The following is a 26,352-nucleotide window of genomic DNA, read 5'->3' on the forward strand; positions in this document are numbered from 1 at the left end:
AATAGATCAAAAACTAATGATCTTAACTAATGTCAATAGTAATGACACTGAATTTTTAAAATCAATACAAAACGAGTTTTCCCAAAATCTTAATTTTACTTTAAGTTTTATTGAAGGTATTCAAAAACCAGAAAAAACTTATATTTCACACGGAGTTTCTAAAAAATGTTATCATGGAGATAATTATCCCCATCTTCATCATACTTTTAATCCACAATTAAATTCGATAATAGATATGCTTGAAGAAATATTAGTCTCTCTAAAGTTTCAGAAAAATAAAGAAAAAGAAGAGCCTAATATAATAAATAAAATTGAACAAATTCTTGATAAACATTTCCAAAAAGAAATTCCTAAGAAAGAAGAAATCCAAAATAAAATCGATACAACAAATCTAATGATTAGACCGCCTCTAAAATTATGAATATTGATGAAAAATTAGAAGAAGTTACAATGCTTTTTAAACAATTAAAAATGGCTCAAGAAGACAACTTTTTGGAACAAGGTTTTCAGATTAAAGAAGAACCAGAAATCTCTGAAAGAGAAGAATATGTTTTAGACTATTCAAGTGATGATGAACCAGTACATCCAGTACAAGTAAAGGATGAAGCTGGAACATCTGGGAATAATAATCAAACCCAATTTAAATGGGAAACAGGTTTTGAAAATTATGCCTTTAAAAAAGGATTTATAAGCAAAAATTCGAAATATACTAAAATACCATCAAAATATAATCCTAAAATTCAAGATCTAGAAGGAGAAAAAATGCTTGATCTAGATTGCAAAAAGAACGAAAAAGAAATTTTCGAAGATTGGATGAACTCTTTTCTATTAGAAGCTTATACAAACCCAAAATTAAATGAATTATCTGAAATGGATATCTGGAATTTCATAGGTTTCCACACTAAAGGAACTATACGAAATTATATGTTATCAATAGATAATAAAATAATAGAAGAATTAGCTGCAAAAACAACAGCTTATGATAGAATAGCACACATAATGAAAGTTCTATACAAAGAATTTTTTGGAAAAAATGTTATAGATCATAGAAAAGAAATTTCTGAAAAAGAGTATTTAGAAGCAAAAAATCATTTGGCCAATATTCAAATATTCGATCTATGCTATATAGAATCCTATATTTGCGAATATAGAATATATTATTATAAATTAAAAGAAGAAGATAAAAATCATTATCTTAGCATGTACATCACAAAACTTCCATATCCTGCTAACGAAATCATCATGGGAAGATTTATAAGAGAAATAAATAATAAAACAATCGAAAATAATTTCGGTGGAGCAACATTTGCTATAAGAGAGGAAATAAAAGAACGCTGTATGCAAGAAGCTACTAAAAAAAGATTTAATAATATAATTAGAATTTGTTGTCAAGATAACGAAGAAATTCCTCAAAAATATGGTTCTAATAAAAATATTCGGAAATACCATCCTTATAAAAATATCCAAAGAAAAAGAAAATATCACTTTAGAAAAAGAAAATATTATCCAAATTGGAGAAAAAAGAGATATTTTAGGGAAAGAAGTATCAATAAAAAACCAAAGAATTATTGCCCAAATAAAAAAGAAAACTGTAAATGTTGGTATTGTCAAGAAGAAGGACATTATGCAAATGAATGTCCAAAAAGAAGAATAAAAAGACTTAACTAAACAAATGGAAATCGCAAAAACTTGTTTTATGGAACCTCTAGAAGAATCTGATGATGAACTAAAATATATTTTTGAATATGTCTCAGAAACAGACTCAGAGACAAACTCAGGAACTGAGTAATAGTGCTACGTTTATTACTGTAAAAATTACAGAAAAATTTATTAATGCCTTCATAGACACAGGGGCAACAAAATGTTTTGCAAGTTCAAATATAGGACTTAATTGGAAAAAGTTAGAAAATCCACTAAGAATTAGAATAGCCGATAAATCTATACACAAAATTAATTTTAAAGCAGAAATGATTGAAGTCTTCATTCAAAATTATAGATTCATCGTTCCATCTATATATAAATTAGAATCTGGAATAGATTTAATTATAGGAAATAATTTCCTAAAGCTGTATCACCCTTTTATCCAAGAATTAACATATATAGTTCTAAAAGCCCCATATGATTCCTCTCTAAATCAAAGGGCAAAATTAATAAAAATCCCAACCACTACTATAAGCGAAATTTTAAAATTCAAAATATTTTCAATTCTAGAAGAATGTTATTTGAACCTTTATTTCCAGATAAAAACTCCAAAAAATGACCTTGAAATTAAAATAGAAGAACTTTTAAATGAAGTTTGTGCTGAAAATCCTTTAGATATTAAAAATACAAACAAAGAATTAATAAGTATTAAGCTAAAAGTTCCTACAAGGGAAATAAATGTTCCAAATAGAATTCCCTACTCAGCTCGAGATAAGGAAGAATTTTCATCTGAATGTAAGGATCTTTTAGATAAAGGGATTATAAGACTAAGTAAAAGCCCTCATGCGGCTCCAGCCTTCTATGTTGAAAACAATAACGAAATTAAAAGAGGAAAACGAAGAATGGTTATTAATTATAAAAAAATGAATGAAGCAACCATAGGAGATGCTCATAAGCTCCCAAGAAAGGATTCCATTCTAGAAAAAATCAAAGGAGCAACTTGGTTTTCATCGCTCGATGCAAAATCAGGATATTGGCAACTTCGTTTAGACGAAGAAACAAAGAAATTAACTGCCTTTACTTGTCCAACAAAAGAATCAACAGGAGTATTACTCTACGAATGGAATGTCCTACCATTTGGACTAAAACAAGCTCCAGGTATTTATCAGAGATTTATGGAAGAAAATTTAAAAGATTTAAATGATTTTGTTCTAGTTTACATTGATGATATACTAATCTTTACAAAACAAGATAAAGAAGATCATCTTCAAAAATTACTAATTGTCTTAGAAAGATGTAAGGAAAAAGGTTTAGTCCTTAGTAAAAAGAAAGCTAAGATAGCAAAACAAGAAATAGAATTTCTTGGATTAATTCTATCTACTGAAGGGAAGTTAAAACTTCAACCAAATGTATTAGAAAAAGTAGATTTATTTCCTGATAAAATGGAAGATAGAAAACAATTACAAAGATTTTTAGGATGCATAAATTATATTTCTGATCAAGGATTTTTAAAGAATATAACAGATTATACTAAAAACTTATTTTCAAAAATAAGTATAAAAAGAATTGGAAATGGGAAGAAAAGGATAGCCTGCAGATTCAAAAAATTAAAGAACTTTGTAAAAATCTTCCAGAACTTTATATTCCGGAAGAAGATGACTATTTAATAGTAGAAACAGATGCTTCAGACAAGACCTGGTCAGGCTGTCTAAAAGCTAAAAAAGCTGAAAAAAGCTTGAACAAAGAAAAAGAATCACTAGATTCTAAACATTCCTCAAAGGAATTACTATGCAGATATATTTCTGGAACATTTACACCAACAGAACAGAGGTATACTACCCATGAAAAAGAAACTCTAGCAGCAATAAAAACTATTAAGAAATGGAGGATTGATCTACTTCCAAAGGAATTTACATTACGAACAGACTCAAGTTATTTAACAGGTTTTATTAGATATAATTTACAATCTGATTATAATCAAGGTCGTCTGGTAAGATGGCAAATGTTTTTATTACAATATCCGATAAAAATCGAGTACATTAAAGGAAATAAAAATATTATTGCAGATACATTGACAAGAGAATGGAGTTCATTGTCAACACAATGAATCAAGAAATCCAGAAGCTTGAACAAGAGCTTGAAAGGTGCAATCATTGCCACCAGCTAAGAGCTAAAATTCAATCTATCAAGAAGGCCATGGAAGCCATGAAAGTTCCCCAGCAAGCAACATTACCTGCTCCAATACCAATGCTCGCAACACCATCAGAGTTCAGCCAGCTAAGCGTGGTGGACCAGCCACAAAACCCAAAACCAATTTTTTCTGAAAAAATCCCTGAAAATAAAACTCTGGCAGAAATAGTTAAAAAATCAACTCAGGATAAAAAATATTATGTCATATATAATGGCCCAATGAAAGGAGTTTACGATGATTGGGCTAAAGCAGCCCCATTCACCCATCAGCCCAAAACTATTCACAAAGGAGGATTCTTGACAATAGAAGAGGCAAAAGAATCCCTCAGAGAATATGAAGTGCTCCATCCAGAGCAAATTCTAAAAAGAGCAGAAAAAGCTCCAGTACAAATCCAAAGAACAGCCCAAACCCAAAGGACTGGACTAATGAAAAATATTTCCACAAGAGCCGAAATAAATGACAAGAAAAGGGTCTGTAGATCAAACTGTAGAGAAACCTTAAATCTGGTTCTAAATTGGACTCTAGACAAAAGAGCAATATTGGGATATTATCCCATTAACAAAGAACAGCTAACAAAGCTGGTAATCTTCCCAGAGGCTTCACCCTCTGATACATATCAGTTTTTCCAATACGGATTAATTGATACAATCCTAATTTTTGACAATTTAAATATCATTAAAGAATTTCCTGCAGGTTTTATAGATGGAGTGAAAAAATTCAAAAATATGATTGATGCAAGAGAGCCAAGAGATATATCCCTAAAATTTACAAGTAGTCAGCCAATCTTCAATGAAGAAGGAGAATGTTTGATCCCAGCATTTCAAGTAATTTTCATGTCAGTCTTCCCAGGAGATTTTCAACCAATAGAACAAGTTCAAGATCTATCAATTTATAGCGACGAAGGAAGATTGGCCAGTACATTGGCAAGAGTCTTCGAGAGAGCCCAAAAAATAAACAAAGAATCCAGAACAAGAATAAACTACAAAAGCAGAAACACTCTAATTGTTTCTAGTAAGAAAAACCAAATTGAATCAAGAGAGATGAGACTTCTAGTGGATTTTGAATCAGCATTTTACAACTTTTCTGGATTACTGGAAAAACTTCCTGACGGGATAAGGAGGAATCTATGCCATTTACTAAAAGACAAAGAAGACCATAGGTGCCAGCTGTGCGCCTCAGAAATGTCTGAAGAAAGCAACAATGCTGAAGACCCCACCCACATGGGAAAAGAAGAGGATGAGACATCTGAGTCATCCATCAACATTATTGTTGAATGATGTAAGAGCTTTCGTCACAAGGCACCAATAATGTAGTTGGTGCGAATTATTGCTCAATGACGTAAGCAATGACGTCATAAGAAGGGTAAGGATGGGATTTGTCCATCAAACCCAACCATTATAAATAGAGTGCTAAGTTATTTGATAGAGTATCAGAAATCAGAAAGCAGGAAGCTTAGAGTACTCACAGGCCAGGAGGGCGAAGAGGAAGTAGCTGAGGCGATTCTGGAGTCTGATCCATTAGAAAGATAATTCTAAGATATTCCCCTCTGGAATTAATTTGTAAAATCTCCCCTCTGGAGAACAAAACACATATTGTAAAATAGCAATAAATAAAGAAGTTTATTCTCCAGAAAGGTACATCTTTATCCCAATCTTTTTAAGTTATGAATTATTTAGAAGATATAGAAATAACTGAAGAATCTGATTACTATAAGCTAACTGCTTTACTTGATAATGAAAAACAAGCTATTTTAAAAACGGAATTAGATCTTAAACCTAACGATAATTTTAATAAACAAAATCCTCTAAAAGAAATCTTTAATAGAAAAATATAATATATTATGGAAAAATTCAGATTGAAACTCCAATAAAAATACAATCCGCAAATGGAGAACTTGAAATAGCTCTGATAAATGAACAAGATGTAAATAAACAAATTGGAAAAATTAAAGATCAACAAAAAATATCTAAAATTGGATGGATTCATATTAGTACCATTCAAGTTTTAGTTAAATCCACATACATGAAAGGAATTAATTCTCCAATAAGTCTGGCAATCTGTGATAAAAGAATCACTAATCCTAGAGATCAAATAATTGGAATAATCCATGGTAACTTGGCAAATGTAAATGTTAAATTCAATGCTCATATTGGATACGCTATTCCTCTATCAACCGAAAATCTCGGCAGATCCTTAAGTCTGGCTTATAAATTCCATAAGATAGATTTAATGGAACAAAATGATGAACCATTTTCTATCACATATGCAATTAATTATGCGCTGACAAATAGTCATCATAGTATAGACTTCAAAGATAAAGAAAGAATTTATGTTGATGAACTATTTCAAAAGTTTGTAAAAACAGAAATTCCAAGAAATAAGGCTATTGAAAGCCCAGTTTTGTTATTAAAACAACCGTCAAGAAATTCATTTTCATCATCTAGTTTTAGAATAAGAGAATCTAAAATTAACAGCCCTCTAAGTCTATCTCATTTAAAAATTGAAGAAAAAGATTCTGAAATAAAGGAATTAACAAAAAGAATTGAAAAGTTGAATGAAACTTTAAATAATAAATTATGACGATAAATAAAGAAGAAATATACGTGTCTTATCAAGATAAGAAACAAGAACTCTTTGAAAGAGAAAATCATTTGAAATATTTAAAGTTTTCTGAAATAAACCAAAGAGCTTTCAAAACTTTAGTATTATCTTATAACAATCTGAAAAAAGAAGTCGAAGAATTAGAAAAAATAATAGAATCTTTAGAAAATAACAATGAAGCTATGGCAGAAGATGCAGAAATTCTAATATGAAAGATTTTCAAAAAAGTCTTATTTCTTTAAAACAATTAAAAGGAATATGAAAACAAGAATAATGGCTATATCTATAAAAATAAGAAATTTGACAACTGAATCTTCAGATTTAGAAACAGAAATCAAGAAGGTAAACAAAAAGATATTTAGAACAAGAAAATTAATACAACGTTTTAAAACTAAAAAATCAGTCAAAAATTTAAAAGAAAATATTAAGAATAAACAAATTTATCGTGCTCGAAGATTGCATTATCTTCACATACAAAATATGATTGCATTACAAGCTTTTGAATCAAGAATACATGTTCAAAATATTCAAGTAATACAACCTCTACAGGTTGAACCCCTAGAACAAGTACAAATTGAATCTGAACAAGAATTACAAGTATAAAATGCCTGGTTTAGCAAATCAAACGATACAAGAATTAAAAAATGATTTAGATTTTCAGAAAAGTCAAAAAAGATATTATGAAGTAAGATTACAGAATAGTAACATTTACACAAGAAATAGAGAAGAAGTGGAACAATTCTGTAAAAATTGTATAGAAAGCATATCAAGAGAAATAGAAAATTTATTAAAAGAAATAGAAAATTTTAATAATGCAAATCCAACCCAAGAAAAATATTTCAAAAACCTGCATTGATAAAAATTGGTATCAGAGCCAGGTTAACGATTAAGGATAACACTTTTCTCTTTAAAGCAACGCTTTTTAGTGACACGCTTTTTTGCCATAAAAGACAAAAATCTGTAAAGATGCATCTTTACAGTAGTAGGCACCAAAGAATAAATATATAATGGGAAATAGAGTAGTTTTTTTTTTACTAACTTGGACTAAAGTACCACCCAATAAAAACAGATTCTGCATGATTACTAGCAGACCTATGACTTTTGAGACACCAACTTGTGATTACGTTCACATGCTCTACGAGTACAGTGATGAAGTCAATGTTCATTTATACATGGTCAATTGCTCAATGAATTCATCATGCATATTCCAAACTCATAGTTACCACATTTACGGGAATAAATTCTCTTAATTTTTTTTATAATTAAGAGAATAAAATATAATTTTATATTATTAATTTTATAAATGAGATAAAAAATAAATATGAAAAAAATAATAAAAGATTAAAGATTATATTTTATATTTTAAATTTTTTTTAATAATTGAGATGATCTATTTTTTCATATTCACTCATCAAATTCCTATGGTTTGTATCATGTACTGAATTTTTTTTAAAAAAATATCTATATATCTATTAGTAATATATTAAAATAGAACTCAAGGCAATTTTTAGATATATTGTTAGTTTTTTAGTTTTTTACTTTTCTACTATTATGTCACTTAATTAAGTGGCTAATTTACACAATTACTTTTAATGTTAATATATAATAAGTATAAATTTAATTAAAATTTAATTGTTTCTCTTCTCCTTTCATATTTATCACTCATTTTTATATTTACTATATAAATCAATACTCACTTCACATATCTTCTGTATCTCCTCTCACATAATCTCATGTCTCTTTCTCTTTCTTCTTCTCCTTTTTCATTCTTATTAATTTTTTGCACCTTTTTCATTCTTATTAATTTTTTGCACAACTGAAATTTAGTTGATGATCATAGTTTTTATTTTTTAATTTAGTTGGTGATTGTGTGATTCTATTCATTAATTTTTTTATTTCTTTATGTAATTATATTTATGAGTTATATAGTGCATTTTTCGCCTATATATCACTTATTTTTTCTTTCAATAATTTATATTTTTTTAATATCATTTAGTTGTAATAATATTGTTGAAAATATATATTGTCATGATTCATGAAAAATAGAATTACAAAATTGAATATCGTTTTTAATTATCAAAAAATTAATAATATTCACTTTTACACATTTTTTATCTCCTTTAACATAATTTCATACCTCTTTCTCTTTCTCTTTCTCCATTCTTGCTAATTTTATGCACAACTAAAATTTGGTTAATGACCATAGTCTTTTTTTTAATCTGCTAAACGTATATATTAGATGGTTGTGTGATTGTATTCATAAGTTATATAATTTTTTTGTCGCTTATATAACACTTTTTTTTTCAACAATTTATATTTTTTAATATCATTTAGTTGTAATAATATTGTTAAAAATACATGTTATGATTCATGAAAAATAAAATTAAAAAATTGAATGTCATTTTTAATTATCAAAATATTAATAATATTCATATTTAAATTTTATCTAATAATTTTATCATTGTATATAAATATAACCTAAAAAAATATTAAAAAAAGAAAACATTCACTTCAATCATATGGTACAATTGCTGAATGGCAGTGTCGAAGCGGAACTAATAGCTATCCGGCATGATTTGTGGTTGGCATGGCAATCTGGGTACAAAAAAGTGGAATGTGAAAGTGATTGCATGGTGGCTCTGAAAATTATTCATGATAATGCTAAAGGCTTTCCAGAATTCGCACACATTGTTGAAGAAATTCATCAGTTCATGCTTTTTGAGTGGAACATCACTATCTATCATATCATTATGGAAGGAAATTCGTGTGCTGATGTTTTGGCAAAGATCGGTTCTTCTTCGAACTCTATGTTTTCTCTTATGATCAGCCCTCTGTCAGAACTCACGCCCCTTCTTCTTGCCGACTCCAAAGGTGTTCTTTATTCTAGAATTTAGTTATACGAAGTTATAAAAGTTGTTGATTTCTTTTTTATTATTCCTTAAATTATCCATAGTTGATGTACTCTTTTTCCTCAATTGCATTTTTTCCCCAAGTCCTAGGGGTTTGGTCCATAGGAGTTTCTTAAGGAGGCATAACCTGTATAGGGCCGAATATCCATATAGTTTATACCAATCTTGGTGGAATAATGTACTGTTCAGATGTAACATATTCAATTTCAATGAAATTACAAAATTTTTGGAGAAAATATTATAGTTTACATGTATTTTATTGATCTGAAGAGAGGCCAGCTCAGTTAATTTGAGGACGTTATTGATACAGATATGCAATGATTTCCAGCAAAACCAAAAGGTCAAAATGAAAAATTCCTTTATTTTCTAAGATTTTTGGAGAAATTATTGAATTCTATATTAACTATTGATAATTGTTAAATTATGTTCATACACATATAGTTACATAGATCATATATTAACTTTAAACAACACAATCCTAGATGCCTAGATCCTCCAATTCAGAGTTCGACAAAGTTCCTAACTAGAAATTTAATTTAAAAAAAAACAGTGAATTGCATATTGTTATGAGTACTTAGTAACTATGGTTCAACTTCACATAGGATATATACTTTAAGGTAATAGCATATTATAAGATTCAACACACACTAGGATATTCAAAACTCATATACACTATCCTTTGGTCGCTACTTAGAAATGGCCAAAAATGGAATTGGAGATAGGGTCATTTTGAATTTCTTTATGACCATAGAGATGATGAAAATGAACTCGAACAAAATGATGAGAAGCTGAAAGAAGAGGAGGTTTCAGTGGAGAGGGTGTTTCAGCACAAAGTGGTGCCATCATGGAGAAACCAGCTTACTTTGAGAGCCTTTGCAGTGAGCATTGCACTCAATTTACTCTTCACCTTCACTGTGATGGAACTCAACATTATACCTTCGTTGAATGTCTAAGCAGGCCTTCTTGGGTTCTTTTTGAAAACATGGACTACTCTTAGAAAAGTTTGGAATGTTGAGGCAACCTTTTACAAGACAGGAGAACACAGTCATCCAAACATGTGTTGTTGCTTCCTCTAGCATAGCTTTAGCGGTATACCTTCTTTCTAAAGTGGTTGTTGGACTCTATCCTCATTGCATTCATTCCTTGAAAATTCGATGTGATTAGTCTAACAGTGCTTCTTATCATTGAAATTAATGAGAGTTCTTTTCAAATTTTCTGTATGATTTTTAAGCAAACTAAGTTATGTAGTATTGACCTTGGCTATTAATCTCATTGCTTATAAAATGGTGAGATAATTCCCCTTGTTCAGTATTCTTTTTGGATAAGATAAACTTCACAGCAAAATCTTCAAAGAGAAAGGTTAAGAGTACATTTAAATATTTATGTATTCAAGTGTAATAATTTTGTTTTGGTATGGATAGCACTGGTTAAATCATTTTAATTGTGTAGTATCACTAATTAAAATGACTGTTTATGTGAAAATGCCTAAACCTAAAGCTTATAATAGAATGGCCTTCTTATACTTTTTTGGGTGAGATGAGTAAAAAGTTGATGTCTTCTATCAGCTTCAAGTAACAACTTAGAAAAAGTTTTAAGATACTTTATCTTATGTCAGATCATTGTTTTAATACTGAATGAAAATTCTCATTGAAGATCCCAAATTAGGGTGGATGATTGCTTTCCTATTTGTTGTTAGCTTTGTTGGAATCTTCTCAGTTGTACCTTTAAGAAAGATATGCCTAATTCTTGGAATATTAATTGTAGTATCCATTACTCTTGTCTTGATTGAATTTTGCATCTAATGTTTTCATTGCAGGTTATGATAATTGACTTCAAGTTGACATATCCAAGTGGTACTGCGACTGTGCATCTCATCAACAGCTTCCACACTCCTCAAGGAGCAAAACTAGCAAAGTAGGCAATTCAGCAGACTTTAGCTTACTAGAAATAACAGCATCAAAGTTCAATATCCAAATTTAATCACCTGCCCTTTTCTTCTTTCTCAGGAAGCAAGTGAAAGTGTTGGGAAAATTCTTCAGTTTCAGTTTCTTGTGGGGTTTCTTTCAATGGTTCTATACAGCTACTGAACAATAAGGATTTCAAGCCTTCCCTTCACTGGGACTCAAGGCATATCAGAACAGGTATGCTAATTGCTAACACCTCTTCATTTTAGATCAATTCTATTTATCTCAGCATGAGAACTGCATAATCTATCCTCAATTAGAGAGTTATTAATCCAATCTATACTTGTTCTCAGGTTTTACTTTGATTTCTCTGCAACCTACATTGGAGTGGGAATGATTTGCCCCTACATCATAAATATATCAGTGCTCCTTGGAGGAATTCTTTCTTGGGGGATAATGTGGCCAATCATAGAGAACAAAGAAGGTGATTGGTATCCTAGGAACCTTGGTGGTGGAAGCCTTCATTGAATCCAAGGTTATAGGGTAAGTTTCCGGTTGTGAAGAACCTCTAGTCCCACTAGCATTCTTTCAATGGAAGTGAGTGAGGTCTATCAACTAATTGGATTTACCTACCTTGATCTCAGGTATTTATATCCATAGGCATGATCCTTGGAGATGGTTTATATAACTTCTTCAAGGTGATAACTCATACCTTCTTCGGTTTGTATACATATCCGACACAAACAAAGGGAAGATGTTCTTCCTGTTGATGATTAGGACTCTTCCTTGAGTCTTAAGCAATCTTATGATGATCAGTGCCGCACTGAACTCTTTCTTAAAGATCAGATTCCAACATGGTTCGCAGTTGGAGGCCATGTTGCTATTGCTGCCATTTCCATAGCCACTTTGCCTCATATCTTTCACCAACTAAAATGGTATTACATACTTGTTATCTACCTCACTGCTCCAACATTGGCATTCTGCAATGCTTATGGTTGCGGCCTAAGAGATTGGTCACTGGCATACACATATGGAAATATTGCCATCTTCACAATTGGAGCATGGGCAGGTTCGTCGCACGGTGAAGTTCTAGCTGGCCTTGCATCTTGTGGAGTGATGATGAACATTGTTTCCACAACCTCTGAACTTACACAGGATTTTAAGACCGGCTTCCTCACACTTGCTTCGCCTGGCTCCATGTTTGTAAGCCAAGTAATTGGCACAACCATGGGTTGTGTAGTTTCTCCTTGTGTCTTCTGGATTTTCTACAATGCATTTCCTGACCTTGGGACAGTTACAAGTGAATACCCTGCCCCATATGCATTGGTTTTCCGGAACATGGCAGTATTAGGAGTATAAGGCTTTGAGAATTGCTTATTGCTTTGTTATGCTCTCTTTGGTTATGCCATTGTAATAAACTTGATCAAAGATCTCTTGGGTAAGAAAGGGAGGTTTATACCAGTTCCAATGACAATGGCCATTCCTTTCTACATAGGACCATACTTTGGCACTGAAATGTGTGTTGGAAGTTTGATATTGTTTGTGTGAGAAAAGATTAACAAGGCCAAAGCAGATACTTTTGGAGCAGCTGTAGCTTCTGGTTTGATATGTGGTGATGTAATATGGACTCTTTCCAGCTTCAGTTCTTTCCATTGCTGGAATTAAGACACCTATTCGTATGAAGTTCTTGTCAAGGGCCACAAATGAGAGGGTTGATGCTTTTTTAGGGAGCTAAGGTTAAATGCTATTATCATTTGTAAATCTTTGAAGCAAAAAATCAAGGTCAGTTGAGTTCAGTTTCATTTATATATAAAACTACTTGTAGTAGAAGCATAAAACTTTTTATCATTTCCTTGTAACTCTAAAATTACCTTTTTACTATAAATAAAAGTAATTATTAATTAAGGATGTTTGGATAGAGTAATTAAAAGAGGTAACGTCATTTTCTAGAAATTTTTTATTATTTTACGAAATAATCTAATTTTAAATGAATGTATTTAGATTTTAGAGTTTGTTTAGGTGAGTTTTTATTAAAAGATTTTTTTTATTTTTTTAAAAAATAAAAATAATTTTATATTTAAATATTTTATGTAAGAATATATTTTTATTTAACAATTATATTTAAGTACAACGATACAAAATTATTTTTTGTTTATTTATAATGTTAAAAATATTTGTTTAATTAAATTTTTTTAAAATAATATAAATTATAATTTCTAAAAAAATATTTTTTAACATTTTTAGTATTTTTGTTATTAAAATTTTGTCAAATATATTAAAAAATAAATAAAAATGACTTAATAAGTTAATAACACTCAAATAAGTTTTTAATTTTGATCAGTATAAAATAATTTTATAATTGTTAATATATTGACAAATGAGGTAAAATGTTTTACCTTAAAACCGCCATGGACTTGGGTTGAGAACCTTGTGGCGAGTGCTTCATCTGCCAGAAACCCTCATCACTCATCGCTCATGTTGCGTTCATCAACTAGAACTTCTCTGCGTCTCTTTTGGCAGCAAAATCAGTTAGGTACTCTTTCCCGTCCCAAACCCTTCCTTCTTCGCACTTCCCTCTCTTCTTCCACTCATATTCATGCCATCAAGGACAGAACCTATCTCATTAATTCTATTAGGAATCTCCAAAACCTTGATCCTGCTTTGCATCTCTTTCAGCAAATGCTTTCCATGAATCCTTTGCCATGTGTGAAGGACTTCAACCTTTTGTTTGGCTCTATTGTTAAGATGAAGCATTACACAGTCGTCATTTCTTTAATCAAACACGTGTTCTCCTTAGGACTCAAATCTGATACAATTACTCTCAGTATTGTTGTCAATTGTCTGTGCCGTTTGAATCACACATCCTTTGGCTTCTCTGTGGTGGGGATGATGTTCAAAATCGGCTTGGAGCCCGATGTGGTCACATTTACCGCCATTGTTAATGGTCTTTGTATTGAAGGCAATGTGGATCTTGCTATATGGTTAGCTGACCACATGGATAACATGGGGTATCAATCCAACAGCCGCACCTTTGGAGCAATTATAAATGGATTGTGTAAGATTGGCAAAATCCCTGCTGCCATTGCCATTCTAAGGAAGGCAGAAACAAGAAAGTGCAAACCAAGTGTTGATGTTACGGGTTATAGCACAATTTTGGATACCCTTTGCAAGGATGGGCTGGTATCTGAGGCTTTGAGTCTATTCTCCGAAATGATAACAAAAGGTCTTCAACCCGATACTATCACTTACAATTGCTTGATTCAAGGACTCTGTACTTTCAGCAGATGGCAAGAGGCTGTGTCTTTACTCAGCGAGAGGAAGCAAAAGGGAATTATGCCGGATACATATACTTTTAATATTTTAGTGGATGCTCTTTGTAAAGAGGGGAAGATTTCCAGTGCTAGAGCCATACTTGGTCAAATGGTACGAACGGGCGAGGAGCCTGATGTTGTCACCTATAACTCAATGATTGCTGGTTATTGTTTACTAAGTCAAATGGAGGAGGCCATGAAAGTATTTGATTTGATGGTTCACAAGGGATGCCTACCAAATGTTAGGACTTATACGTCGTTAATCCACGGGTGGTGCAAGATCAAAAGGATTAATAGGGCTATTTATCTCTTGGAAGAAATGATCAATAAAGGACTAAATCTGAATGTTGTTACTTGGACTGCCCTTATTGATGGATTTTGCAGAGTGGGGAAACCGATAGCTGCTAAAGAATTGTTTTTTACAATGCACAAGTTTGGTCAACATCCTAATCTACCGACCTGTCGGATTATATTGGATGGCCTATTCAAATTCCATTTGTTTTCTGATGCAATATCATTATTTAGAGAAATGGAGAAGAATAATTTGGATCTTGATATTGAAATTTACAATGTGGTGCTCGATGGGATGTGCAATGCTGGAAAACTAAATGATGCGTTCAAACTCTTCTCTTGTCTTCCAGCAAAAGGCTTGAAACCTGATGTATATACTTATACAATAATGATCCAAGGTCTATGTAGGGAAGGACTTGTGGTTGATGCTGAAGAGTCACTAATGAATATGGAAAAGGATGGCTGCCTGCCTAATTCCTGCACTTATAATGTCTTCGTCCAAGGATTACTGCGACAAAATGATGTTCCGAAGTCAATAAAATGTCTTCAGATTATGAAAGGCAAAGGTTTTTCCGCAGATGCTACCACTGTGAAATTGCTTATAGATTACTTCTCTGTCCACAACGGAGAGAATGCTTTTCAAGAATTTGTGCGGAAAATTACTTGAATATATCAATATAACCAATTAGTTTATTATTTCAATCGACAATTTGATGTTTTAGGCTTTTAGTTGTTCCGTGCGTTCATATATTCTGTATTATTTGGTTGTTTAATTTTGAGGCTTTGGATTGGGATAAGTTTGTCTGGAGTTTCTGAAGAATATGAAACTGATTCTTCCATGTTCCTCTTTGTTTGCAAATGGCCACAGCAGAGCAAGAATGTCCTTCTTGAGAAGGTTATGCATTGTGTTATTCTAGTCTAGTTTGTTTCAAGCTTCATTCCTTTGGATTTTTACGGAGCAAGGTAACACTTATGATATGATGGTTTGTAAGCTAATTGGATTCACTTCTTAATTTTTGGAGAAGGCTGGCCTATTCATATACCAACCAAAGCTTAATGATGTAAACTCATATATCATGTATACAGCAACTCATTAGTTAGTGACAAATTCTTAAATGGAGTTCAAATTCACAATAAATTAGTTTTTGTCATATTCACGATAAATTAGTTCTTATCTTATCAAGTTGGAAGATACCATTGGGAAAAAAAAAGGTTATTTCTGACATGCCAAATATATAGGCTATTTTTAAATTGGTTCCAAGAGTTAAAGATCTAATTACTGAAAACAGAAATTGAAATCAGAATCTCATTCAAGAATTATTTTCTCAAGACGTTGCAGACAGGATTTTGTCAGTTAAAATTCAGCAAAGTAGGGACAAATTGCAATGGATTGCAATGAAACTTAAACAAATCCAAGCAATATGATACAGTTTCAAGTTACAGGATTGACTATTTATTTTACCATCCGCTTCTGGAGTTTTGCCCGAATTATATGCTGTAGAAAAAACTATGGATTGATCTATGGAAGTTGAAGTTGTCTCACAAAATTAAGCTATTTATCTGGAAGGCTTTCCATGGTCGGCTTCTGGTGCTTGCTTAGATTCACCACCACATCCCATCTATATCGCCAATATGCCTGCGGTTATAAAGTATTAGAAACAATCACTCATTATTTGATCGATTGCTCTAAAATTAAAGAAGTATGGTCTTAGAGTTATCTTCGTGACTGTCTTCCTCCTCAGGACTTTTGGAATGGTGGATGCTTAACCCGTTGAAGAATGATGACCGTAATCCTCAATTGCTTGCCATTATTTGCTGGAACTGCTAGAAAGCTCACAACCAGTTAATTTTTGAAGGTTCTACTTTAATGTCGTCAACCATTTTAGCAAGTTCTGTCAAGTTGCTCTGTGAAATCCAAAAAACTCCCAATTTCATCTCCATGAGACAAACTCTTAGTTTCATTCAATTTGATTTATCATTCTTTTTTCTTTAAGATTTTTCTTCGTTTTTCGGCCATACACTATTGGATGAAATTATTTTAAAAAATTCCCACCTTTTATTTTATTATGCTGTCCTATTTTTAAATATCTTTTGAATACCTTTATATTTCATTTTTCAATATCGAATGAAATATAACATTCTATCTTTAAACAAAAAAAAAAAAAAGTATTAGGTATGAGCTTCAACTGCACATGGATTTATGCCTTAAAAGAACTAGATAATTACATAAAATGTTTTACACTCCCCATACAAATGGCCATGAACCTCACAAGTAATCACAACATTGTGGCGAGCGTAGTTGGTGTGCTCACTGGCGAGTGCTTCATCTCCCAGAAATCCTCATCACTATTCACTCCTCTCTCATGTTGCGTTCATCAACCAGAACTTCTCTCCGTTTCTTTCGGCAGCAAAATCAATTTGGTACTCTTTCTCATCCCAAACCCTTCATTTTTCCCACTCATATTGATGCCATCAAGGACAGACCCCTTCTCGTAGATTCTATTAGGAATCTCCAAAACCTTGATTCTGCTTTGCATCTCTTTCACAAAATGGTTTCCATGAACCCTTTGCCATGCGTGAATGACTTTAACTTTTTGTTTAGCTCTATTGTTAAGATGAAGCATTACACAGCTGCCATTTCGTTAATCAAACACTTGTTCTCCTTACGACTCAAATCTGATATCTATACACTCAATATTGTCATCAATTGTCTGTGCCGTTTGAACCACACTCCCTTTGCCTTCTCTGTCGTGGGGATGACGTTCAAAATCGGCTTGGAGCCCGATGTGGTCACATTTAACACCATTGTTAATGGTCTTTGTATTGAAGGCAATGTGGATTATGCTATTTGGTTTCTTGACCACATGGATTACATGGGATATCAACCCGACGCCCACACGTTTGGAACAATTATAAATGGATTGTGCAAGATGGGCAACACCCCTGCTGCCATTGCCATTCTAAGGAAGACGGAAACAAGAAACCGCAAACCAAGTGTTGATGTTGCAAGTTATAGCACAATTGTGGATAGTCTTTGCAAGGATGGGCTGGTTTCTGAGGCTTTGAGTCTATTCTCCGAAATGACAACGAAAGGTATACAACCCTCTACGATCACTTACAATAGCTTGATTCAAGGACTCTGTACTTTCAGCAGATGGCAAGAGGCTGTGTCCTTACTGAGCGAGAGAAAACAAAAGGGAATTATGCCGGATACGCATACTTTTAATATTTTAGTGGATGCTCTTTGTAAAGAGGGAAAGATTTCAAGTGCTAGAGCCATACTTGGTCAAATGGTTCGAATGGGAAAGGAGCCTACTGTTGTTACCTATAACTCAATGATTGCTGGTTGTTGTTTCCTAAGTGAAATGGAGGAGGCCATGAAAGTATTTGATTTGATGATTCACAAGGGATGCCTACCAGACGCCAACACTTATACTACATTAATCCATGGGTGGTGCAAGATCAAAAGTATTAATAGGGCTATTTATCTCTTGGAGGAAATGATCAATAAAGGATTAAATATGAATGATTCGACTTGGAATACTCTTATCGGTGGATTTTGCAGAGTGGGTAAACCTTTAGCTGCTAAAGAATTGTTTTTTACAATGCACAAGTTTGGTCAACAGCCTGATCTACTGACCTGTGGGATTCTATTGGATGGCCTATTCAAATGCCATATGTCTTCTGATGCAATATCGTTATTTAGAGAAATGGAGAAGAATAATTTGGATCTTAATATTGTAACTTATAGTTTGGTGATGAATGGGATGTGCCAAGCTGGAAAACTAAATGATGCACGTGAACTCTTCTCCTGTCTGCCAGCAAAAGGCTTGAAGCCTGATGTATATACTTATACAATAATGATCCAAGGTCTTTGTAGGGAAGGACTTTTGGTTAATGCTGAAGAGTTACTGATCAATATGGAAGAGGATGGCTGCCTGCCAAATTCCTGCACATATAATGTCTTCGTCCGTGGATTACTGCGACAAAATGATGTTCCAAAGTCAATAAAATATCTTCAGATTATGAAAGACAAAGGTTTTTCTGCAGATGCCACCACTGTGAAATTGCTTATAGGTCACTGCTCTGTCCACAATGCTTTTCAAGAATTTGTGCAGAAGATTATTTGAATATATAAATATAACCTATTAGTTCATTATTTGAATAGAGGATTTGATGTTTCAGATGTTGCATAACATATTCTGTATTACTTGGTTGTTTAATTTTGAGGCTTTAGATTGGGATAAGTTTGTCTGGACTTTCTGAACAATATGAAACTGATACTTCCATGTTCCTCTTTGTTTGCAAATTGGCTACAGCATAGTAAGAATCTCTTTCTTGAGAAGGTTATGCATTGTGTTATTCTAGTCTAGTTTGTTTTATGCTTCATTCATGGGGGTTTTTACGGAGCAAGGTAAAACTTATGATAGTTTGTGAGCATTGAATTGGATTCGTTTCTTAATTCTTGTGTGTTTTATAGAAGATCCAGGGGTATGTTAAGTGTACACCAAAATCAATCACCAAAATTAACCACCAGTATAAAATAAATGTTAGAATACAAATACATATTAAAAATAAATTAAACCATACATGTATTTATACACAAATACATTGGTGGCTGATTTTGGTGTACAAATAGTATTTTTGTTTTATATTTAACTGTGTTTGTATAATATTCTAGAGTGTTTGAGATTGATGATTCCAGAATATTCTAGAATTCTTAGAAGGTTCTGGAAGTCCTCTAGAGCAATCGAAAACACTCTAGAATATTATACAAATACTGTTAAATATAACATCCTCAATTTTATCGGAACAAAGAGCCTCCATTTTGGGGAAGGCTGGCCTATTTATATACCAACCGAAGCTCAATGATGTAAAATCATATATTATTTGTGTATGTACCAAATCTGTGACAGATTAATTCTTATCCTGTTAGATTGGAAGATATTGTAAAAAATATTTTTCTTTTAAAAAAATCTATATTATCAAGATATAATTGTAATTGAAAATATGAGATGTCTTGGTCTCACTTGTAATTGTGTATAACTCGAATTAGACTGGTCAGATGCGAGGGGTCAAACTAAATTTTTTTTAATTATTTAATAAAAATTTTAAAAATTAATGTGAAATATATTTTTGTTAAATTTTGTCCGTTGTTTTTAACTAATTTTTTGATTGAAATTACGTTAAAAAAATTCTAATTGTGTTTTTAGCTTAATATACAATATAATATCTTAATATTATCAAATCTTTAATCAATAAATATATTTATATGATTTAAAAAAGGCTTTTGAGCATAGAAAGTAGAAACTCAGTTCTTTTGGGATAAAATATTTGGCCAAGTTCAATCAGGCATAATAATTATTTAGTTGCATCTGCCATCGGAAAGGTAAACGTTACTTGGTACTTTGTAATTTATCCTCAGTAAGAATAAATCTTATTTGCAATGTTTTTTTTTTTTTTTTAATTGTTATTCTTATTAGATACCTTAAAATTTGGAGCAGCCAAGTAGGAAGGAAGCTAAGAATGGAAAAGGGAAAGGTTTAACTTTTTTAGTACTTAGTTTGGATGAATTTTTCTATAAAAATTAAAATTCTTATTTATTTTCAAATTTTTATATTATGAGAAATCCTCCTTTCTCTGTCCCCACAAAAGATAAGAAGTTTTAGTTTCTCAAATATAATGTTTGTATACTAGTAGTTTTGTAATTTTGTTTTGTTTTTAGTACAAAATAATCTTCCAAATAAACAAACATAACGTTCTAAAAAATATTTTTCTATTGAAATAAAAAAAAATAATAACATGACGCCCCAATGATGATTGATTTAAGGCAAATACCTTTTTAATCATTGGTCTGTAATCTTAATATCATGCAATGTTTTACATTCCCATTCACATTGGTTTTTAGCCATCAAATGAGACACTACAACTCTACAATAATCTCACTTTTAAGAATCCAAGTCCACTTGAATATCTCCCTATTGCCATCTCAAATCCAAAGTCCCCCAATATTATTGTGTGCGTCAAGTCAACTATTTCACATAGCACATATTAATATTCCAGCTTGTTTTCATATTTTTAATAATTCTACTATAATAATATCTTGGATCAAGTTTTTAGCAGTGAGATTGACCACTAATTTATATATATTTATTAACTATTATATTTTTCTAAAAAGATTAGAAAGCAAAACATCATTAAAAGAATGGACATATACAAATGTTAAACAGTATATTAGACTATTGATTTGGAATAAAACGAAATGCACACAATTAATGGCATTGTTATAAGAATTGGATCGAATCTATTGGTTTGAATCAATTCGGTTTAAGATAAAAATGGTTTGGCAGTGAATTGGTCTAAAATAAAAAAGATAATAAAAAATTGATTAATCGATTGAACTAATTTATTTTTAGCGGTTAATCGATTTAAAATAATAAATAAAAAATTATATATTTATACATAAATATATTATTTTATTATATTCGATTCAATCTCAATTGAACTTTTAATTCTACGAGTTTTATGGCCGGTTCGGTTTTCGTATCCTTGATTAATAGAACTGTGGTGACCTCTACAAAGCTGTGACTTTTGAAACACCAACTTGTGGATACATTCACATGCAAAATTCCAACTTCTTGTTGGTTATAAAAAGGACTACAAGCTACAACTAAATTAACCAAACTACTAGTACATAGGAAGGTTTACCAAACGACTTTAGAACTGAGAAATCAATGGCCCAACATAGAAGTGGGGATAGGATGGTGATGGAGAATGGTCTTGACTCTGTTGATCATCATGAACATGATCATGATCATGCAGATGATGGTACCATAGAACTGAGGGAAGAAGAGGTTTCAGTGGAGAAGGTGTTTCAACACAAGCTGGTTCCATCATGGAGGAACCAACTAACTTTGAGAGCTTTTGCAGTGAGCCTTGCACTCAGCATACTCTTCACCTTCATAGTCATGAAGCTCAACCTCACAGTTGGTATCATACCTTCTCTGAATGTGTCTGCCGGGCTTCTGGGGTTCTTCTTTGTTAAGACATGGACCAAGTTCTTGGAAGGTTCTGGAATGTTGAAACAACCTTTTACAAGGCAAGAGAACACTGTCATCCAAACATGTGTTGTTGCATCCTCTGGCATAGCCTTTAGTGGTATAACTTCTTTTGCTAATGCTATGTCCTTTTCTAAAATCGTATACTGTCATTCAATCAAATTCATGCATCATTGAGTTAAATATTTTTATTATACATGATTGGACATCTTTAAAACACTTTTTAAACTTTCTAAACAGATGTCTTGAAATATGATCTGTGATTAGTCTCTAGAGTAGGATTGTTACCTTAGCATTGAAATTAAGAGTGAATACTAGTGTTTTTCTTTTCCACTTTTTGCTCATACAAAAGTAAAAATAAAAAAGAAAAAGTATATACTTTTCTCCTTGATTAGTATTCTGGCATGATGTGAAACTCTGTGGACCAAGATTGAATTTGTATAAATTTCACTGAAAAATCTTCAACACTAAAGTGGTTAACTAATATGTATGTAACCAACTTTGACTAATTTTGAAGAAATTTAAGGCCAGATGATATCATGAATTCATAGATAATGCCATTTTTTTGTCTCGAGTTTCAGTATATACCAGAACAAATTTGAGAGGTGAAAAAACAAAAAAAAAGAAAAATATTTCTTAAAGAAAAACTTGATAATTTTACTTTATAAGAGGTATAGTATATGTGAAACCATGCTCACTATATCATCTATCACTAAGGTAATGTTAATCTAAGTTGGAATATTATATCATTGTTATTTGACAAAATTGAACGTTTTGGATAACATTGTGTTATCAAGTCATAATAGGAGGCCCATGTTAACTGAAAATTCTGATTCAGATTCTGTGTTTGACTTTTTTATGATCAGGAGGATTTGGGAGTTACCTATTTGGAATGAGTAAACGAGTGGCTGATCAAACATCAGATAGCAGTGACTTTAAGGACCCAAAATTAGGGTGGATGATTGCTTTTCTATTTGTTGTTAGCTTTCTTGGACTCTTCTCAGTTGTACCTCTTAGAAAGGTATGACTAGTTCTTCAAACATTGATTGCATTATCCATTTCCGTTTAACTTTTTTTAAGTACAATATATTGGAAAATGAATTGTAGCATGATGGGAGTAATTCTCAAAGACTTCTAGAGAATAAAAATTTGTTGAGAACTGAAATGTCTGATCTAAAATTCTTTTAGTACCAAATTGGATGTTTATTCATTATCATATTTTACTGTTACCATTTGTTATTGTCTTTGCATGCTGCAGATTATGGTTATTGACTTCAAATTGACATATCCAAGTGGTACTGCAACTGCTCATCTTATCAACAGTTTCCACACTCCTCAGGGAGCCAAATTAGCAAAGTATGAACTTTAACAGACTCTAACTGCATCAAAAGTTGGATATCCAAAACTAATTTCTTGTTTCTTTTTCCACTACTCCAGGAAGCAAGTGAAAACTTTGGGAAAATTCTTCAGTTTTAGTTTTCTATGGGGTTTCTTTCAATGGTTCTATACAGCCACTGACCAATGTGGATTTCAAGCCTTCCCTTCACTGGGGCTCAAAGCATATCAGAACAGGTACATTGTGAGATATTTGTTTTAAATAAGCATTCATTTTATCCTGAGAAGAACATGTGCATAAATCTAATACTAAGATACCTCATATGTTGGAACTCATTCTCAATTAGTTATTCTCAATTCAGCCTTTACTTTGCTTCAGGTTTTACTTTGATTTCTCTGCAACCTACATTGGAGTAGGAATGATTTGCCCCTACATCATAAACATATCAGTGCTCCTTGGAGGAATCCTTTCATGGGGTCTAATGTGGCCACTCATAAAGAACAGAGAAGGTGATTGGTATGCTAAAGGCCTTGGCGACGGCAGCCTTCATGGAATCCAAGGTTATAGAGTAAGTTTTTTGTTACAAAGCACCTCTAGTGCCATTGTTAATCTAAATGCTTCTAATTGGATGCATCTTTCACCTTGAACTCAGGTATTTCTAGCCATAGCTATGATTCTTGGAGATGGTTTATATAACTTCTTCAAGGTGCTAATTCATACATTCTTGGGTTTGTATACTCAATTTCGGAACAAAAGGGAAAGTGTTCTTCCTGTTGCCGATCAGGACTCTCCATTGCCTCCTCAGCAATCCTATGATGATCAGCGCCGCACCCAACTCTTTCTTAAAGATCAGATTCCCACATGGTTTGCAGTTGGAGGCTATGTTGCCATAGCTGCCATCTCTACAGCCACTTTGCCTCACATATTTCATCAACTGAAATGGTATTACATGATTGTCATCTACCTCATTGCGCCTACCTTAGCATTTTGCAATTCTTATGGCAGTGGACTGACGGATTGGTCCCTTGCATCCACCTATGGAAAGCTTGCCATTTTCACAATTGGAGCATGGGCCGGTTCATCACATGGTGGAGTTCTTGCTGGCCTAGCAGCTTGTGGGGTGATGATGAACATTGTTTCCACAGCTTCTGACTTGATGCAAGATTTTAAGACCGGCTACCTTACCCTCGCTTCGCCTCGCTCCATGTTTGTTAGCCAAGTAATTGGCACAGCAATGGGGTGTGTAGTTTCTCCTTGTGTCTTTTGGATTTTCTACAAAGCATTTCCTGATCTTGGGACACCAAATAGTGAATACCCTGCCCCAAATGCAATGGTTTTCAGGAACATGGCCATATTGGGTGTAGAAGGCTTCAAGTCTCTACCAAAACACTGCCTCTTGCTTTGCTATATCCTCTTTGGTTCTGCCATTGCAATAAACATGATCAAAGATTTCCTAGGTAAAAGGGGGAGGTACATACCACTTCCAATGGCCATGGCAATACCATTCTATCTAGGACCCTACTTTGCCATTGACATGTGTGTTGGAAGTTTGATATTGTTTGTGTGGGAAAAGTTGAACAAGGCTAAGGCCAATGCATTTGGACCAGCTGTAGCTTCTGGTTTGATTTGTGGTGATGGAATATGGACTCTGCCTTCTTCAATTCTTGCTCTTGCTGGAGTTAAACCACCTATTTGCATGAAGTTCTTGTCTAGGGCCACTAATGCCAGGGTTGACACTTTCTTAGGGAATTGAGGTTCAATGGACTTGAATTCAGTCAGTGTCTTAGGGAAGTCTTAAAGCATGTTCTTGGGGTTTAAACTTTAGTGCAAGACTAGTTTAAGTTGCAACTTTCAAGTTTCTGCTATACTTTCTTAGGGAATGAAGGTCAAATTGTATGTAGCAAAATTGGTTGAAGTTTACATTTTCATAATTCTGCTTTCACATGTAGTTGAACAAACATGATAAAGACAAAATGTGCAGTGTTATATCAACAGGTATTTGGTTTCATGCTTAGATTGATTTTGTTATTTTGAGGCTCCTAAAACATCTTCATTTCAGGTATACATACTCCCAACTTCTATTTATAATATATGAATTCTGATAGTAAAATTGCATTACAATGAGCTATAACCATTTAGATGATTTAAAACTTACCTGTAATACTCTTTAGCAAAGGAAATTTATTCTTGCAAATTGCAATGAGAGGATAAGCTAGAAAGTAACATTAGCATATTATTGATTACTTTTGGTTTACAAATTCAAATAAATTGTTATTATCCGTAATTGAATTTAGGCCAATTCTATGGTATCTAAATTTTACCTAATTTATTTTTTATAGTAAATTCTAAATTTTTAAAAATTATTTATTTTTATACATTTTAAATTAAATATTAATTTTTAACTTTTTTTAAATAAATTAGACACTACTTTTTAAGCACTATAACAATCACCTTGAACTTAACCAAAAATCTAATGCTAAGGAGATATATAGAAATAATTGGAAAATTTGACCCAAAAGAGATGAGTTTCTAGGCTAAAGAGCCCTTTTTCAACCATGTAAATATACTTAATGATTAAAGATTTAACAATCTTAAAATATTATATCATATATTACGCCATAATACAACAGCTAAAACATCAAATGCTGGATTCAAATAATGAACTAATGGGTTATATTGATATATTCAAACAATTTTCTGCACAAATTCTTGAAAAGCATTCTCTCTTTTGTGGCCAGAAAAGTAATCTATAAGCAATTTCACAGTGGTAGCATCTGCGAAAAAAATCTGTTTTTCATAATCTGAAGGTAGTTTATTGACTTGGGAACATCATTTTGTCGCAGTAATCCTTGGACGAAGACATTGTATGTGCAGCCATCTGGCACGCAGCCACCCTCTTCCATATTGTTTCCGTCTTCCTTAGAATCGCAATGGCAGCAGCGGTGTTGCTGATATTGCACAATCTATTTATAAGGTAGAAACTCATGTAATTGCGTGAAATTACTAACTAAAGCACTTACATGATTTACATGTTTGACTCAAATGTGTGGACGTCGGATTAGTACCTCATGTTGTCCATTTATAAAGGATAATTACCTTCTATTATATAT

General features: G+C 32.3%; 4 protein-coding genes and 1 pseudogene across 4 annotated transcripts; all 5 read left to right on the plus strand.

Moving 5' to 3' along the window:
- The first annotated feature begins 3,723 nt into the window (after window positions 1–3,723).
- On the plus strand, window positions 3,724–5,109 carry LOC130981174 (uncharacterized). Its single transcript, XM_057904793.1, has one exon. It carries the CDS (start codon window positions 3,724–3,726, stop codon window positions 5,107–5,109), a length of 1,386 nt encoding a protein of 461 aa, XP_057760776.1.
- A 3,843-nt stretch (window positions 5,110–8,952) lies between these two features.
- Window positions 8,953–12,981, plus strand: LOC130981175 (probable metal-nicotianamine transporter YSL7; annotated as a pseudogene).
- Window positions 12,982–13,665: 684 nt separating this feature from the next.
- On the plus strand, window positions 13,666–15,963 carry LOC130979935 (putative pentatricopeptide repeat-containing protein At1g12700, mitochondrial). The gene has a single exon (XM_057903495.1). The coding sequence runs from the start codon at window positions 13,722–13,724 to the stop codon at window positions 15,513–15,515; it is 1,794 nt and encodes a 597-aa protein (XP_057759478.1). The 5' UTR covers window positions 13,666–13,721; the 3' UTR covers window positions 15,516–15,963.
- Window positions 15,964–17,108: 1,145 nt separating this feature from the next.
- LOC130979907 (putative pentatricopeptide repeat-containing protein At1g12700, mitochondrial) lies at window positions 17,109–19,164 on the plus strand. The gene is made up of 2 exons (XM_057903452.1): window positions 17,109–17,269; window positions 17,678–19,164. The coding sequence occupies exons 1-2, from the start codon at window positions 17,212–17,214 to the stop codon at window positions 18,976–18,978; spliced, it is 1,359 nt and encodes a 452-aa protein (XP_057759435.1). The 5' UTR covers window positions 17,109–17,211; the 3' UTR covers window positions 18,979–19,164.
- Window positions 19,165–21,540: 2,376 nt separating this feature from the next.
- On the plus strand, window positions 21,541–25,284 carry LOC130979468 (probable metal-nicotianamine transporter YSL7). Its single transcript, XM_057902915.1, has 6 exons — window positions 21,541–22,006; window positions 22,773–22,927; window positions 23,165–23,262; window positions 23,344–23,478; window positions 23,621–23,810; window positions 23,895–25,284. Exons 1-6 carry the CDS (start codon window positions 21,583–21,585, stop codon window positions 24,993–24,995), a joined length of 2,103 nt encoding a protein of 700 aa, XP_057758898.1. The 5' UTR covers window positions 21,541–21,582; the 3' UTR covers window positions 24,996–25,284.
- Window positions 25,285–26,352: the final 1,068 nt, after the last annotated feature.

Source organism: Arachis stenosperma, chromosome 5 (assembly GCF_014773155.1).
Source record: "Arachis stenosperma cultivar V10309 chromosome 5, arast.V10309.gnm1.PFL2, whole genome shotgun sequence".
In the NCBI taxonomy this organism is placed as follows: domain Eukaryota; kingdom Viridiplantae; phylum Streptophyta; class Magnoliopsida; order Fabales; family Fabaceae; genus Arachis; species Arachis stenosperma.